The 18,121-nt window shown below is 47.3% G+C and overlaps 1 protein-coding gene across 2 annotated transcripts; it reads right to left on the bottom strand.

The window, feature by feature from the left end:
- Nucleotides 1-1,696: 1,696 nt before the first annotated feature.
- LOC147354386 (sialic acid-binding Ig-like lectin 14) lies at nt 1,697-5,861 on the bottom strand. Of its 2 annotated transcripts, none has more exons than XM_086353936.1 (7): nt 5,729-5,861; nt 5,257-5,631; nt 4,777-5,046; nt 4,490-4,537; nt 3,475-3,687; nt 3,237-3,372; nt 1,697-2,966 (listed from the first exon to the last, which is right to left on the bottom strand). In XM_086353936.1, the coding sequence occupies exons 1-7, from the start codon at nt 5,763-5,765 to the stop codon at nt 2,951-2,953; spliced, it is 1,095 nt and encodes a 364-aa protein (XP_086210062.1). In that variant the 5' UTR covers nt 5,766-5,861; the 3' UTR covers nt 1,697-2,950. The 2 variants fall into 2 exon arrangements, with proteins under 2 accessions (XP_086210062.1, XP_086210061.1); XM_086353935.1 differs by having other exon boundaries at nt 3,475-3,729.
- Between the last annotated feature and the right edge of the window lie 12,260 nt (nt 5,862-18,121).

Genomic DNA, 18,121 nt, shown 5'->3' on the forward strand with positions numbered 1-18,121 from the left:
TGTGGGGAAGGAAGGAGGAAGCCCCAACAGGAAGCCAGGAAGGCAGCAGGTGATGAAGACTGGCTGGCGAAGAAGGGGGAGGTGGACTCCATAGGCGGGTCTGGGAGGGTATCGATGAGAAGTCAGGCTGTTTCACGTTCTCCCTCCAACCTCTCCCCCCTCCCCTCTGCCGCAGGCTGCAGGGGAGAGCATGAAGCCCCAGAGCTGGCAAGGTTTCACCATATGTGACTCTGAAATGTTGTTGTTTACTCACTATGCTGTGTCCGACTCTGCGGCCCCAGGGACCATAGCCCGCTGGACTTCTCAACCCATGGGATTACCCAGGCAAGAATACTGGAGTGGGTTGCCATTTTGTTCTCCAGGGGATCTTCCCAACCCAGGTACTGAACCCACATCTTCTGCATTGCAGCCTGACTCTTTACCACCGAGATACCAGGGAAGCCCGGATGTGACATGATCACCTTCCGAATGATTTTCATGTTCACCATGGGATCGCCCCGGGAGCAGTGAAACCAGAAAAAGAGAAACAAAGTCCAGCCCTGGTCATCCGGCTTGACCCACCTACAGCTGAAAAACACCGAACGTTCTGGAAAAGAATATTGAAAAATTTATCAAAACCATTCCACTTCAGGCAGGAAAAAAGTTTCCAGACCCCCAAACAGTGGAGGATGGAGCCCAGGAAGGAAAACTTGAACATTAAAGCTCCTTTGCCCAGAAGGTTTGTCAGAACACGGCACAGGCCTACGGGTCTACGTGGACCTGAGTGTCTGTAGGACCAGCCCCCGGGGCACTGCTGCTGCTGCTGTCACTTCAGTCGTGTCCGACTCTGTGCGACCCCATAGACAGCAGCCCACCAGGCTCCCCTGTCCCCGGGATTCTCCAGGCAAGAACACTGGAGTGGGTTGCCATTTCCTTCTCCAATGCATGAAAGTGAAAAGTGAAAGTGAAGTCCTCAGTCGTGTCTGACCCTCAGCGACCCCATGGACTGCAGCCCACCAGGCTCCTCCGTCCATAGGATTTTCCAGGCAAGAGTATTGGAGTGGGGTGCCATTGCCTTCTCCGGGGCACAGGCCCATGCAAAATGGGGTGGCTGAAGTGAGCGCCTTGCCCCACTCAGTGCAGACCCCTGAAGCCCGGACTTCACAAAATGGCATTCAGGACCCCTCACACTGCATGCCCTTGTTTTCAAAGCCACGTGAAGGCTCAAGCCATGTATGGAAATAACCTGTGATGTCAATGCTCTTTAGGATTGATATTTCATAAGGTTTCCTAAATTTGACAGTGCCCCTAAACATTCTACACCCTCCCAGTAACCAGTTCTGGAAACCAAAAAAAAAACACAAAAAACCTTTCTTTAATATTTATTTAGAAATACTCTGTTTACATTTGTTAGTTTCTTAAAGTGTAAAAATCTTAAAATTTTTTCAGAGGGAGGAAGGATAAATTGGGAGATTGGGATTGACAAATACACACTACTGTATCTAAAATAGATAACCAACAAGGACCAGCTGTACAGCCCACGAAGTATACTAACAAAGTTGTAAAAAAGTATAATGGGAAAGAATCTGAGGAGAATATATGTATATCACTGAATCACTTTGCTGTACTGTGAAACTAATACAGCATTAGAAATCAATTATATTTTAATTTTTAAAAAGTCACATCCAGACTAAACAATTCAAATTAACGAGAAAAAGACTGCCCAATTTTTATTTTTTTTTAAATTACATAGAAGTGATTTTTATTTATTTTATTTTATTTTATTTTTAAACTTTACAATATTGTATTAGTTTTGCCAAATATCGAAATGAATCCGCCACAGGTATACCTGTGTTCCCCATCCTGAACCCTCCTCCCTCCTCCCTCCCCATACCCTCTCTCTGGGTCGTCCCAGTGCACCAGCCCCAAGCATCCAGTATCGTGCATCGAACCTGGACTGGCGACTCGTTTCATACATGATATTATACATGTTTCAATGCTATTCTCCCAAATCTCCCCACCCTCTCCCTCTCCCACAGAGTCCATAAGACTGATCTATACATCAGTGTCTCTTTTGCTGTCTCGAAAGAATACATTTGAATCAGTTCTAATGAGATGGATGAAACTGGAACCTATTATAAAGAGTGAAGTAAGCCAGAAAGAAAAACACCAATACAGTATACTAACACATATATATGGAATTTAGAAAGATGGTACCAATTTTTATTTTAAGTGGGCAAAGATCGAAACAGGAATTTCACTAAAGAAGATATTCAGATGGCTCAACATCATTGTACATGAGGGAAAGAAACTAAAAAGGCAAGGAGATACCGTCACAGTGGAGTGCAGTGCTGAAAACTGACCGTGTAGGTAATACAAGTGCTCCTGAGGGTGTACAAAGCTCAGAACCCTCACATATGCCATGGGATATAAACTCATTTAACTACTCAGAAGAACTCTCTGAGGCCACCTTCTCAAACTAAATATATGCCAAATTTATGATGAAGCAGTTCCACACCTACCAGGAGGAAAGTGCTAGCCCTCCTATTTTCATCACACCATTCACGTCAACATTACTTTGAATGAGCCAAAATTTGCAAACGAAGGCAATGTCATCATATTTTAGAGTCCATACAGAACTGGAGGAATAGTCATACATAAAATACTATTTTCAAGACAAAACCAAGCAATACCAAGAATGAGTTATTGATACATGTAAAAACATGAGTAATCCCATACTAAGCGAGGTAAGTCAGAAAGTCGCCTTTCAATGGCATTGACTCTTCCTACTGTCACGCAGTCATCTCCACAAATAAAGGCTCGTGGATGCAAACGACACAGGGTTGGAGGCGAGAGTTTCCAGGGAGAAGCAAACTGTGATGTCCCCACGTCTGTCCTCTGGGCTCTGCATCCTCAGGTGAACCTCGTCATGACAGGGAGCGAGGCTCAGCCATACCCCTCAGCCCAGCTCCTAGTGGCCACCACACCTGCAGAGCCAATAGAGTCTCAGGTCCGAGAGTCAGACCCATTTCATTCATTCTGGGCTCTGCCTCAAGGCATATGCGACCTTAGTTCCTCAACCCAGGATCGAGCCCCTGCCCCCTGCAGTGGAAACTCACAGGCTCAACCACTGGACCAACAGGGAAGGCCCTGGAGAATCACACAGCTTAGCTCCAGGCAGGACAGGACCGCCCAGCCCCACCGGCAACTCCAGAGCCATTCCCCGGACGTCCGCGCAGGGGCACAGGGGTGCTCACCTGGTGTAGTAGGTCCAGGTGAGGCCATAGGTGAGGAGGAAGCCAGCCCCCATGAGGGCCCCTCTGATCAGGGTGAGGACCAGGGGCCAGGAGCCCTGCTGCTCCTCAGTCTCACAGCTGCAGGGAGGGGGGTCTTCTGGGGAAGGGAGAGGGGGTGAAGCTCAGTCCCCAGACCCAGCCCTCCCAAAGGCACACACCTGCCAAGGCTGCCCACCCGCAGGACCTGTCTGCAACTCACTCTGCACAGAGAGGCTGAAGGAAACTTGCTGGGAGCCCAGAGGGTTCTGCGCTCGGCAGGTGACTTCTCCATCTCCAGCCGGTACTTGTGGTATCTCCAAGACCCCGGTGCTGGAGATGGGGGTAGCCTCCAGGGTGGGAGACCCTTGGAACCAGCTCAGCTGTGCACAGGGGTTGCTGTCAGCAACACACAGCAGCTGCAGCGCCTGGCCTTCTGAGATGAGAATAGATGCGGTGTTCTGCAGAATCTTGTGGGCTTTGGGGGAAAGCCCAGTGGGAGAGCTGGGGGAGGCTGAGGTCTCCTCCTCCCTCCTTCCCAGCATCTCCTGGCTTCGCTGTCTCCTCCCCTGGCTGGCCAGTTGGGTTCCCTGTGGTCCCAGGGCTGGACCTTCCCACCCTAAGCAGGCTGAGCCAACATGTCTGGGCCTCGTATCTTCAGGGGAGGCTTGGTGTCTCAATGGGACAGGCCTGGGCTGTTTGGTGGAAGAAAACCAGAGCCTCAAGGCTTGAGATGTTGATTCAGTGAAGGCCTCAGAGGATGGGACTAAGGAAGCTTTTGTGGAAGAAAGCCACACAATAGAACCATGGTGAAGGAAATGGGCTTTGAACAGGGTGTGTGAGTGTGTATATGTGTGGGGTGTATGTGTGTGTGCCTGTGTGTATGTGTGCATGAGTGCATGTGTATATGTCCGTGAGTGTATATGTGCATGATGGTGCCTGTGCTGTGGGTATATCTCTGTGTATATGTGTGATGTGTGTGTGCCTGTGTGTATGGGCGTTTCTGTGCGTGTCTCAGTGTATGTTCATATGTATGTATTATGTGTGTGTGCCTGTGTGTATGAGTCTCAGTGTGTATTGCATGTGTGTGTGCTCTAGTGCTTGGGAGGTGTGGCAGGCTGGTGATTTTCTCCTTGCTCTTCCCATATCTGATCACATTCAAGCCCACTCCCCTGCACCACCTTGGAGGCAGTCCCAGGAGCAGGACCCAGCCCTGGAGAGGAGAGGTCCTGTCCTACCTGTGACATTTCTGAAGGAGAGGCTGATGCGTAGGTTCCTCGGAGCATCTGGGGCAGAAAGACATGGGCTTGCTGCAGAGGGAGGAGTGGGATGGAAACTGACCAGCACCCCAGGAGGGAAACCAGGAATGGGGGGGCTGTCCTTCACGGTCACTCCCCACCTCAGCTCCCAGGGCGCAGACCCATAGAAGAGTGGGCTGGCCTTCTCTCTACACACGCACACACACGCGCACACCCACACACACACACCAGCGCCCTCAGGGACCCCGCCGCCCCTCCACACTCACAGGAGACGTTGAGCCAGATAGTTCTTTCCAGGGCCACCTGCGATCCCTGGAGTGTCACCAGACAGGTGAGGTTGGTGCCATGGTCCTGGGGCCTCGGGGTGAGGGTGAGCTCCGAGGAGTGGAGGGTGTCTGGGTTCATGGCATCAAGGGCGTCCCCCGCCCAGGAGAACAGGAGAGGGTGTGGCTCATCACAGGCTAGTGACAGTCTGCAGGTCAGCTTTGTGGGGCGGCCGGACTCCAGAGGCTCCAGAAACTGGATGTCGGGTTTCTCTGAAGAAAGGGAGATGAGACAGAGGGAGATGCCTAGATGCAGGGGTGTGGGGACCCAGAAGGTCAGGGTCACAACTCCTTCCCTGTTCTGGGTCTCTCCTGAACCCTCAAACCCCAAGACCTGGAGCAGGGAGGGTTCCTATACCCTGTTCCCGTTCTAATAGAGGAGTCTCCATGGGCCAGGGTCCTCTCCTGGGCCCCCTGTCATACCTCCTGTCACCTGCAAATTCAGCTTCTTCTCTCTGTAACTGTATTTCAGAGTAGGTCCTTTCTCCACTCGGAAGTAGTAGACTCCTGAGTCGCTCAGCCTGGCCTCTCTGATGCTCAGGGAGCAGTCGTTGTTGCTGGGGTTCCCGAGGAGGCTGAATCGGCCCTGGGTCTCTGGCTTCACAGGTTTCTTTCGGTCATTTGTGGCCACAGCATCATTGGTGTGGTGGTCTTTTTCCCGGAACCAGTAGATGAAGAGTTCGCCAGAGTAATACCAGGGGTAGGAGAAGGAGCAGGGCACGTGGACGTCCATGCACGCCTTCACCACCACTGATTCCTGCACTCGGAGCTCGTACCCTAGAAGCTCCTGCAGGGACCCTGGGGGACACAAAGGCTCAGCAGCAGCTCCAGCCCCTCCCCACAGGTGCTCCCCTCCCCCAGCCGTGAGCCCTGTCCCCCACCCTCCCCCACTCACCCCCCCACAGCAGGGGCAGTAGTAGCAGGGGCACCATGTCAGCATCCGCCAGCACAGAGCCGGTTCAGGTCCCTCTGCTGGGGAGGGAAGCGCCCCGAATGTGGGGAGGGAACGAGGAAGCCCCAACAGGAAGCCAGAGGGTGACAGAGACAGAGCCTTGGCCAAGCAGAGAAGGGGAACTTGGATGCCCCAGGCCATGGAGGAGGGGTAGCCCTGAGAAGACAGAAGGTCCCACCCCACACCCTACACCGCAGGGGGAGATCCTAAGGCCTCCAGAGGCTGAGAGGCTTCACTGCACTTGGCTCTGACATGACCACCTGTCCAGTGATGCTCGGGTCCACAGTGGGATCACCCAGTGGCCGGCACAACCAGAAAAGAAAAACCGTGTCCAGCCCTGGTCATCAGGTGGGACCAACCCTGCAACAGAGAAACACTGAACTTTCCGGAAAAGAACACTGAAAGATTTCTCAAAACCATTCAGACTTGGGCAGGAAGACTCACATACGCTGGAGGGTGGAACCCAGGAAGGAAAGCTGAGCGTGAAAAGCTCCTTTGCCCAGAAGGGTTTTCAGAACAGGGCACACGGGCTGTGCATCTTCATGGATCTGAGGGTCTGTGGGACCAGCCGACCCGGACACAGGCCCACGCAAAGTGGGGTGGTAAAGGAAGAACTTTGCCACATTCAGTTGGGACCACAAAGTCCAGACCTCACACAGAAACACAGTTCACAACCCCTCACTCTGGATGGCCTCCTTTTCAAAGCCACATGAAGGCTTAAGTCATGTGTGGAAAAAACCTGTGAACTTACTGCCCTTTCAGGAAAAAATTCTTTAATTTTCGCAAGTTTGACTATGATCATGAACATTTTAGACACTTTCAGGAAGAAGCTATGGGACTGATGGAAAGTTTCTTTTACAGTTAGATAGAAATATTAATATATTTTTTACTTTTTTAAACTACAGAAACAGAAAGAAATGTCCATCAATCAATCAATTATCTTCTTTCTACTCTATTTTAGATATAATTAATCTTATTTCCTCATATAATGGGCTTCCCTGCTAGCTCAGATGGTAAAGAATCTGCCCTCAGTGTGAAGACCAGGGTTCGATCTCTGGGTCAGAAAGATCTCCTGGAGAAGGGACTGGCAACCCACTCCAATATCCTTGCTTGGAGAATTCCATGGACAGAGGGCTCTTGCAGGCTACAGTCCATAGGATCACAAAGAGTCAGACATGGCTAACTAACACTTTATTAGTAGAATATTCATATTAATTAATATACATGCTTATTCTCCTAAAACAAGGCAATCAAAGAGGATCAGGCCAAAAGTATGGGGAACAGGTGTTACGCAGGTGTGATAGGTGTGCCTGACTTGTGAGAAAAATGGTATGGTGGCCCAGTGCTTAGCACTCTGCACTCTCACTGCCTCTGGCCCAGATTCAATCCCTGGTCTGGGAACTAAGACCCCACAAGCCCTAGGTCATGGCTTAAAAAAAAAAGGAAGAAAGAAAACTAGTCTGCAATAACTGTCTTATCTTTTGGTTTTCAGCATTTTATGTTTTGTGATTGATTACATAGGTTTCTCATTTCGAAAGAAACTCAGATGTGATGTGCCTGTGATATTGAGACTTTTAGGAAATATATATTTGACCTTCATCCATAGTTCCTGGCTCACAGATTCATGCGTTCTTGGAATTTATTGATTGAAAAGAGATATGGCAGCTTCTTTGTTCATTTGCTCTTTGTTCTCAGTCCCTGAAAACACTTAAGGGCCACACCAGAGACCTGGGGTCAGATTTTGTATTTGGGGGTCCATGTCTGTATTGCATTCAGTGACACCATTTTTTTTTTCTTTTTTTTGCCTAAGGAGGGATCTGAACACTTGAGTCAATGTCATGCTCCACAGAACCCTGGCCCTGGGGTCCTGGTGAAAAAGAGGAGACGAGCTCTCTCCCTCACTCCTCACCTGTTGCGGGAACATTGCTGGACAAGCAGGCGCTGGAGAAGGCCAGGATCCGCAGGGCTGTGCAGCACACCTTCAGAGCGGCTGGTGTCCAGCAAAGGTCAAGCTGGGACGGTCAAAGAACAAGAAACAAGCAGTGTTGGTGAGGATGTGGGGTAAAGGGAACCCTTGGGCACTGCTGGTGGGAATGTGAATTGTGCGGCCTGTATGGGGACACTGTGCAGGTTCCTCAAAACTAAAAATAGAACCTCAAGCACTTTCACTTTTGGCCTTTAAAGAAGATGAAATGGCAATTTGAAAAGATATATGCGCCCCATGTTCATGGAAGTGTTATGTACATTATTGAAGACATGGAAACAACTTCCATATCCAATGATGAGAGAATGAATAAAGAAACTGCAGTGGCAGTGTGTGCATACTTGTGATCACTCTTCAGCTATAAAAGAGAAGGAAATCCTGCCTTTCCAATACATGGATGGTACGTGAGGGCATTAGGGTAATGAAACACGTTAGACACAGGAAGAAAAATACTGTATGATCTCACAGGTAGGTGGAACTGAAAAAAAAACAAACAACATAACATCATAGATAAAGAGAAATAACTGGTGGTTCTCAGAGGTAGAGAGTGGGGTCTATGGCAAAATTGGGAAAAGTGGTCAGAAGGTACACATTTCCAGGAATAAAATAAATAAGTCATGGACATGTAATGTACATCATGGTGACTATATTTAAAATGTTAAGGACACTAATACAGTTAACAATACTGCACTGTACATTTGAAAGTTGCTAAAAGACCAGATCTTAAAATTTCTCATCACACAAAAAAATTTTAGCCTTGTAGATGTAAATGTTAATTAGGCATATGTGGTGATCATTTTGTAATATGTACATATATTAAATCATTACATTGTACACCTGAAACTAACACAAGGTTATACCTGTATCTCAGAGAGAATATGTGTCTATGTATGTAAAAGATTTGAAAAACGTCAAGTTGGGGGCTTGGATTAGAGTGGTCCAAAACTAAGAGAGTGTTCCCTGCTTGACAGGCTCCAGTGGACTTTCAACAGCTGCACAATCGATTACTTATGTTACATTTCCTCTGTGGAAATACACAATACGTAGTGTGGCTTCTAGTGTGGCTACTGTCCCTGATTCACTGATTAAATCTCCAGAGATGAAAGCAATGAACACTGGATGAGTGCGAATGCCTTTGTGATAAAATTCACAGTGCATTGGAAATAAAAGAGAAATTCCCTAAAAAGATGAAGGGTGTCTTTAGAAAACATCATACTTAATGGAGTACCATAGGTTCCACCCTAGCAAGTCAATAAATATCGGTAAAAGGTATAATAATTGAAAGGAAAAAAGAAAGATTTATGTTCATAAAAGTTCTACATGTAGAAAAATCCAAAAGTTTATACAGATACATTTAGAGGTTTAACAAGAGAGCACGATGACTTGAGACAAATTCAAACTTGAAAAATTCATTGCAGACTTCCCTGTGGTCCATGATCAAGCATCTGCCTTCTAAAGCAAGGGATGGGAATTTGATCCCTGATAAGGGAACCAAGGTCCCACAGCCTTGCCACTTGGCCAAAAAAGATCAATTACGTTCTCATATCACAGTAATATAAAACTGTATGAGAGCCATTGACAGTTGCATCAAAAATTAGGATATACCTGGAATCTATCTAACATTTAGAAAGGTATACAACAAGAGGATATACAAAACCTCAATGGAGAAAATTATAAATCTGTCTTGAAGGACATTAAAGATATAAATGAATGGGAAAATATACCACATTAGGGGTTTGCAAAAAGAATATAAATATCCAATCTACTCAAAATACTGTGCAGAATCAAAATGTATGTCACCACATCCCAGATGGACATCTGTGGAACTCAATAATTCCACTGTAAAATTTATTTATTTATTTATTTTCCAATGTAAAATTTAAAAGGAAGCAGACATTTCAAGGAAGGCAAGGGAACCTTGAAAAGAACAGTGTGTGAGGCCTGGCCCTGCAAGTTGTGAAGATACATAACCCCCTGCCTGTTGCTTAGTTGGATAGTCGTGTCTGACTCTTTGCCACCCCATGGACTGCAGCCCACAAGACTCCTGGGTCCATGGGATTGTCCAGGCAAGAATACTGGATTGGGTTGCCATTCTCTTCTCCAGGGTATATTAGAGCATAGTAGAACCAAACTTTTGGACTGAAAGAGGGATGGTCAGGTAGACTAGTGGATCGGAAAAGGGAACCTAGAAATAAACCCCAACCACAGGAAGCATCATGTGCAATAGAAAAGGTGATAGAAAGAAGTGACAAAGAGATAGGCATTTCAATTACTCTGTGGGCGACAGGGGATCTGAACCCAGTCAAATGCAACTGCATCCCTAGCTCATATGGGAACCAAAATCAAGTGCAGATGGGCTGAAGATCTATTTAGAGAGACAAACAGTAGAGCTGCTGCAAGACACTGCAGCAGGTGTCTCCATGAACTGCGGGGGATGGGGGGGGGCAGGATTCCTGAACAACACAGAAACAACGCCATCTCTAAGACAGACGCCGAAATCCCGAGCTGTATTAAAATGAAGAACTCTTCATAACAGACATCCCTGGGAGTGCCGAATCGAAAGCCATCAGGTGGGAGAAGACACTGATGACACAGATAACCATCAAAGTAACAGTAGTCAAAATATGAGTTTCTACAAATGCCTAAGGTAAAAGAAATATACAGAAATGGGCCCAAATGAGCAGGACTTTCATCGAGGGCAACGTATAAGGAGACCGTCAGGGAATGGAAAGCTGCCCCACGTAACTGCAGTCAGGAACCTGCACATTAAGACACTAACAGGGCATGACTACGTGTGCTCCAAGTAGCCAGCTATTAAAGTCTCTCAAAACACCAACTGCTGGGAAAGTGTGGGGCAGTGGTTGTTGAAATGTAAGTTGGCCCACACGTTTGAGAGGAAAACAGCTTCTTACAGCAAGCTGAGCTTGTTCTTACATGAGGACCCAACACTTCCACTCCTTGGATGCATGTTCTAGAGCAGCCATGAGTAATGGTGGCCAAAACCCACATGTGGCAATTGAAGGGTTTAAAGACGGTTATAAGGCTGGGTGTTGGGAGGGGCCACATGAAGTGCTGTAAGGTGAAACGACACTGGGTTTCCAGATTTAGTACAAGAAAATGAATGTAGATGATTGTGGGCCCGATTCCAATGTGTCTGTCAGTTGGACCACATCACGCACAAGCAATTCTGTTGAATTGAGTTGAATTCTCAGAATTCAACTCAACTCAAGCCATCTCAATGTTGACACTGTCTACCTGTAAATAGCATCACATCCTACAAGACTTCAGTTCTTCCAGACTGCCCCTCCAGTTTCATATGCCTGTTTCAAATCCAGGTTGTCACATGTACACCTGATCTGCTGGTTACTCATGATTCATTCAGTTCAGTCTCTCTGTCATGTCCGATTCTTGGAGATCCCATAGACTGCAGCACGCCAGGCCTCCCTGTCCATCACCAACTCCCGGAGTTTACTCAAACTCAAGTCCATTGAGTCGGTGATGCCATCCAACCATCTCATCCTCTGTCGTCCCCTTCTCCTCCCGCCTTCAATCTTTCCCAGTATCAGGGCCTTTTCCAATGAGTCGGTTCCTTGCATCAGGTGGTAAAGTGTTGGGGTTTCAGCTTCAGAATCAGTGCTTTCAATGAATATTGAGGACCGATCTCCTTTAGGATGGACTGGCTTGATGTCCTTGCAGTCCAAGGATTCTCAAGAGTCTTCTCCAACACCACAGTACAAAAGCATCAATTCTTCAGCAGTCAGCTTTCTTTATGGTCCAACTGTCACATCCATACATGACTACTGGCAAAAACATGGCTTTGACTAGACAGACCTTTATCGGCCAAGTAATGACTCTGCTTTTAAATATGCTGTCTAGGCTGGTCATAACTTTCCTGCCAAGAAGTAAGTGTCTTTTAATTTCATGGCTGCAGTCTCCATATTCAGTGATTTTGGAGCCCCCCAAAATAAAGTCTGCCACTGTTTCTACTGTTTCTCCATATGTTTTCCTTGAAGTGATGGGACTGGATGCCATGATCTTAGTTTTCTGAATGCTGAGTTTTAAGCCAACTTTATCACTTTCCACTTTCACTTTCATCAAGAGGCTCTTTAGTTCTTCACTTTCTGCCATAAGGGTGGTGTCATCTGCGTATCTGAGGTTATTGATATTTGTCCCAGCAATCTTGATTACAACTTGTTCCGCATCCAGTCCAGCATTTCTCGTGATATACTAGGCATATAAGTTAAATAAGCAGGGTACAATATGCAGGCTTGATGTAGCTCTTTCCCGATTTGGAACAGTCTGTTATTCCATGTCCAGTTCTAACTGTTGCTTGCTGTTCTGCAGACAGATTTCTCAAGAGGCAGGTCAGGTGGTCTGCTATTCCCATCTCTTTAAGAGTTTTCCAGAGTTTGTTGTGATCCACACGGTGAAAGGCTTTCCCATAGTCAATAAAGCAGAAGTAGATGTTTTTCTGGAATTCTCTTGCTTTTTCGGTGATCCAACAGATGTTGGCAATTTGATCTCTGCTTCCTCTGCCTTTTCTAAATCCAGCTTGAACATCTGGAAGTTCACAGTTCACGTATTGCTAAAGCCTGGCTTGGAGAATTTTGAGTATTACTTTACTAGTGTGTGAGAAGAGTGCAATTGTGCAGTAGTTTGAGCATTCTTTGACATTGCCTTTCTTTGGAATTGGAATGAAAACTGATCTTTCCCAGTCCTGTGGCCACTGCTGAGTTTTCCAACTTTGCTGGCATAAAGTACAGCACTTCCACAGCATCATCGTTTAAGACTTGAAATAGCTCAACTGGAATTCCATCACCTCCACTAGCTTTGTGATGCTTCCTAAGTGATGCTTCCTAAGGCCCACTTGACTTCCCATTCCAGGATGTCTGGCTCTAGGTGAGTGATCATACCATCGTGATTACCTGGGTCATGAAGATCTTTTTTGTACAGTTCTTCTGTGTATTCTTGCCACCTCTTTAATATCTTCTGCTTCTATTAGGTCCATACCATTTCTGTCCTTTATTGTGCCCATCGTTGTATGAAAAGTTCCCTTGGTACCTCTAATTTTCTTGAAGAGATCTCTAGTCTTCCCCCACTTAATTGTTTTCCTCTATTTCTTTGCATTGATTACTGAGGAAGGCTTTCTTATCTCTCCTTGCTGTTCTTTGAGACTCTGCATTCAGATGGGTATATCCTTCCTTTTCTCCTTTGCCTTTCACTTCTCTTCTTTTCTCAGCTATTTGTAGGCCTCCTCAGACAACCATTTGCATTTTTGCATTTCTTTTTCATGGGGATTGTCTTGATCACTGCCTCCTGTACAATGTAACGAACCTCCATAGTCCATAGTTCGTCAGGCACTCTGTCTATCAGATCCAATTCCTTAAATCTATTTCTCACTTCCACTGTATAATCGTGAGGGATTTGAGTTAGGTCATACCTGAATGGTCTAGTGGTTTTCCCCACTTTCTTCAATTTCAGTCTGAATTTGACAATAAGGAGTTCAAGATCTGAGCCATAGTCAGCTCCTGGTCTTGTTTTGCTGACTGTGTAGAGTTTATCCACCTTTGGTTGCTAAGAATATAATCACTCTGATTTCGGTGTTGACCATTTGGTGATGTCCATGTGTAGTCTTCTCTTCTATTGTTGGAAGAGGGTGTTTGCTATGACCAGTGTATTCTCTTGGCAAAATTCTATTAGCCTTTGCCCTGCTTCATTCTGTACTCCAAGGCCAAATTTGCCTGTTACTCCTACTATTTCTTGACTTCCTACTTTTGTATTCCTGTCCCCTATAATGAAAAGGACATCTTTCATGAGTGTGAGTTCTAGAAAGTCTTGTAGGTTTTCGTAGAACCGTTCAACTTCAGCATTACTGGTAGGATCATAGACTTGGATTAATGTGATATTGAATGGTTTGCCTTGGAAATGAACAGAGATCATTCTGTCATTTTTGAGATTGCATCCAAGTACTGCACTCAGACACTTTTGTTGACTATGATGGCTACTCCATTTCTTCTGAGGGATTCTTGTCCGCAGTAGTAGATATAATGGTCATCTGAGTTAAATTCGGCCATTCCAGTCCATCTTAGTTTGCTGATTCCTAAAATGTCAATGTTCAGTCTTGCCATCTCCTGTTGACCACTTTCAATTTACCTTGATTCACAGACCTAACATCCAGGTTCCTATGCAATATTATTCTTTACAGCATTGGACTGTACTTCCATCACCAGTCACATCTACAACTGGGTGTTGTTTTTGCTTTGGCTCCGGCTCATCATTCTGTCTGGTGTTATTTCTCCACTGATCTCCAGTAGCATTTGGGCACCTACTGACCTGGGGAGTTCATCTTTCAGTGTCCTATCTTTTTGCCTTTTCATACTGTTCATGGGGTTCTCAAGGCAATACTGAAGCAGTTTGGCATTCCCTTCTCCAGTGGACCACGTTTTGTCAGAACTCTCCACCATGACCCGTCTGTCTTGGGTGGCCCTATATGGCATGGCTCATAGTTTCATTGAGTTAAACAAGGCTGTGGTTCATGTGATCGAATTGGTTAGTTATCTCCCACTGAAACGTGAAACTGAGTTCTGTTATGATGCTGGGATGGAAATTCACTTGGCTAATCAAGAGAACTCTTTGAGGCTACCTTCTAGAATTAAATAAATGCTGGCCTTATGGCGAAACACTTCCTTACCCACCAGGAAAGAAGTGCTGTGCTGCTGTGATGTGCTTATTCCCTCAGTCATTTCCTACACTGTGGACCACATGGACTACAGCCCGCCAGGTTCCTCTGTCCATGGGGATTCTCCAGGCAAGAACACCGGAAGTCAGTTGCCATGCCTTTCTCCAAGGGACCTCCCCAACCCAGGGATCAAACCCTGGTGTCTGCCATTGCAGGTGGATTCTTTACCAGTTGAGTCACCAGGGAAGCCCAAGAACACTGGAGTGGGTAGTCTATCCCTTCTCCAGGGGAACTTCCTGACCCAGGAGTTGAACCAGGTCTCCAGCATTGCAGGCAGATTCTTTACTGACTGTGTGGATCACAACAAACTGTGGGAAATTGTTCAAGAGATAAGAAGACCAGACTACCTTACCTGCCTCCTACAACACCTGTTTGCAGGTCAAGAAGCAACAGTTAGAACCAGACATGGAACAAGAGACTGGTTCAAAATCGGGGAAGGAGTACGTCACAGCTGCATACTGTCACCTTGCTTTTCTAACTTATATGCAGAGTACATCATGAGAAATGCTGGGCTGGACAAAGCACTAGCTGGAATCAAGATTGCCAGGACAAGTAACAATAACCTCAGATATGCAGGTGACACCACCCTTATGGTGGAAAGTGAGAAGGAAACTAAACAGCCTCTACATGAAGGTGAAAGAGGAGAGTGAAAAATCTGGCTTAAAACCCAACATTCAAAAAACTAAGTTCATGGCATCTCGTCCCATCACTTCATGGCAAATAGATGGGGAAACAATGACAGACTTTATTTTGGGGGGCTCCAAAATCACAGCAGATGGGGACTGCAGCCATGAAATTAAAACATGCTTGATCCTTGGAAGAAAAGCTATATTTCCTTCCAAACCTAGACAGCATATTGAAGAGCAGAGACATTACTTTGCTGATAAAGTTCTGTATAGTCAGAGCTATGGTTTTTCCAGTAGTCATGTATGGATGTGCGAGCTGGACTATAAAGAAATTGAGTGCCAAAGAATTGATGCTTTTGAACTGTGGTGTTGGAGAAGACTCTTGAAAGTCCCTTGGAATGCAAGGAGATCCAACCAATCCATCCTAAAGGAAATCAACCTTGAATATTCACTGGAAGTGTTGCAGGAAGGGGGACCCCTTCCAGGGCCTGAAACTGGGCTCTTGTCCAACACTCAGAAATGGATTGTCCGAAGAGACATATGTGCTGACAAAGCAAGAGCCCAGAGGGTTCTGAGCTTGCCAGGCGAACTCTCTTTCTGCAGGTCTCAGCCCTGCATCTCCAGGATCCTGGTGCTGGAGATGGGGGCAGCGTCCAGGGTGGGAAACCCTGGAACCCAGCTCAGCTATGCAGGAGGGTTGCTGTCAGCAACACAGAGCAGCTGCAGTGCCTGGCTCTCTGAGATGAGAAGGGACGAGGTGTTCTGCAGAATCTTGAGGGCTTTTGGGGAAAGCCCAGCAGGAGAGCTGGGGGAGGCTGAGTTCTCACCATCCGGCCTTCCCAGGATCTATTAACATCTGTGCATATATCTTTGTGTATATTGCATGTGTGTGTGGTCTAGTGCATGGGAGGTGGGGCGGGATGGTGATTTTCTCGCTGTTCTTCCCATATCTGATTGCACTCAAGTGCACACCCCCCCGCCTCCTTGGAGGCGGTCCTAGGAGCAGGACCCAGCCCTGGAGAGCAGAGGTCCTGTCCTACCTGTGATGTTTCTGAAGGAGAGGCTGATGCGGAGGTTCCTCAGGGCATCTGGGGCAGAAAGACATGGGCTTGCTGCAGAGGAGGAGTGGGATGGAAACTGACCAGCACCCCAGGAGGGAAACCAGGAAGCGGAGGGCTGTCCTTCTCGGCCACTCCCCACCTCAGCTCCCAGTGCGTAGACCCATAGAAGAGTAGGCTGGCCTTCTCTCTATACACTCACACACACACACACACACACACACACACACCACTGCCCTGAGGGACTCAGCCACCCCTCCACACTCACAGGAGACATTGAGATGGATGGCTCTCTCCATGGTCACCTGAGATCCTTGGAGATTCACCCAACATGTGAGGTCAGTGCTGTGGTCCTGGGGCCTCAGGGTGGGGGTGAACTTCAAGGAATGCAGAGTCTCTGGGTGCAGCAGCAGCAGCGGTACCATGTCCACATCCTCCAGCCCAGGTCCAGGTGCCTCCGTCTGGGAGGAAGTGCCCCAAATGTGGGGAAGGAAGGAGGAAGCCCCAACAGGAAGCCAGGAAGGCAGCAGGTGATGAAGACTGGCTGGCGAAGAAGGGGGAGGTGGACTCCATAGGCGGGTCTGGGAGGGTATCGATGAGAAGTCAGGCTGTTTCACGTTCTCCCTCCAACCTCTCCCCCCTCCCCTCTGCCGCAGGCTGCAGGGGAGAGCATGAAGCCCCAGAGCTGGCAAGGTTTCACCATATGTGACTCTGAAATGTTGTTGTTTACTCACTATGCTGTGTCCGACTCTGCGGCCCCAGGGACCATAGCCCGCTGGACTTCTCAACCCATGGGATTACCCAGGCAAGATACTGGAGTGGGTTGCCATTTTGTTCTCCAGGGGATCTTCCCAACCCAGGTACTGAACCCACATCTTCTGCATTGCAGCCTGACTCTTTACCACCGAGATACCACGGAAGCCCGGATGTGACATGATCACCTTCCGAATGATTTTCATGTTCACCATGGGATCGCCCCGGGAGCAGTGAAACCAGAAAAAGAGAAACAAAGTCCAGCCCTGGTCATCCGGCTTGACCCACCTACAGCTGAAAAACACCGAACGTTCTGGAAAAGAATATTGAAAAATTTATCAAAACCATTCCACTTCAGGCAGGAAAAAAGTTTCCAGACCCCCAAACAGTGGAGGATGGAGCCCAGGAAGGAAAACTTGGACGTTAAAGCTCCTTTGCCCAGAAGGGTTGTCAGAACACGGCACAGGCCTACGGGTCTACGTGGACCTGAGTGTCTGTAGGACCAGCCCCCGGGGCACTGCTGCTGCTGCTGTCACTTCAGTCGTGTCCGACTCTGTGCGACCCCATAGACAGCAGCCCACCAGGCTCCCCCGTCCCTGGGATTCTCCAGGCAAGAACACTGGAGTGGGTTGCCATTTCCTTCTCCAATGCATGAAAGTGAAAAGTGAAAGTGAAGTCCTCAGTCGTGTCTGACCCTCAGCGACCCCATGGACTGCAGCCCACCAGGCTCCTCCGTCCATAGGATTTTCCAGGCAAGAGTATTGGAGTGGGGTGCCATTGCCTTCTCCGGGGCACAGGCTCATGCAAAATGGGGTGGCTGAAGTGAGCGCCTTGCCCCGCTCAGTGCAGACCCCCGAAGCCCGGACTTCATAAGAATGGCATTCAGGACCCCTCACACTGCATGCCCTTGTTTTCAAAGCCACGTGAAGGCTCAAGCCATGTATGGAAATAACCTGTGATGTCAATGCTCTTTAGGATTGATATTTCATAAGGTTTCCTAAATTTGACAGTGCCCCTAAACATTCTACACCCTCCCAGTAACCAGTTCTGGAAACCAAAAAAACAAAAAAACAAAACAAAAAAAACCTTTCTTTAATATTTATTTAGAAATACTGTTTACATTTGTTAGTTTCTTAAAGTGTAAAAATCTTAAAATTTTTTCAGAGGGAGGAAGGA

This window comes from Bos grunniens, chromosome 18 (genome assembly GCF_055505025.1).
Source record: "Bos grunniens cultivar Pamir isolate PY7600 chromosome 18, Bosgru_T2T1.0, whole genome shotgun sequence".
Taxonomy (NCBI): domain Eukaryota; kingdom Metazoa; phylum Chordata; class Mammalia; order Artiodactyla; family Bovidae; genus Bos; species Bos grunniens.

Coding starts and splice junctions, on each gene's coding strand:
- LOC147354386 (XM_086353935.1), bottom strand. CDS start 5,765: ATGGTGCCCCTGCTACTACTGCCCCTGCTGTGGGGGG. Junction 5,632..5,728: donor ACTGCCCCTGCTGTGGGGGG/GTGAGTGGGGGA, acceptor TGTGTCCCCCAG/GGTCCCTGCAGGAGCTTCTA. Junction 5,047..5,256: donor GAATTTGCAGGTGACAGGAG/GTATGACAGGGG, acceptor CCCTTTCTTCAG/AGAAACCCGACATCCAGTTT.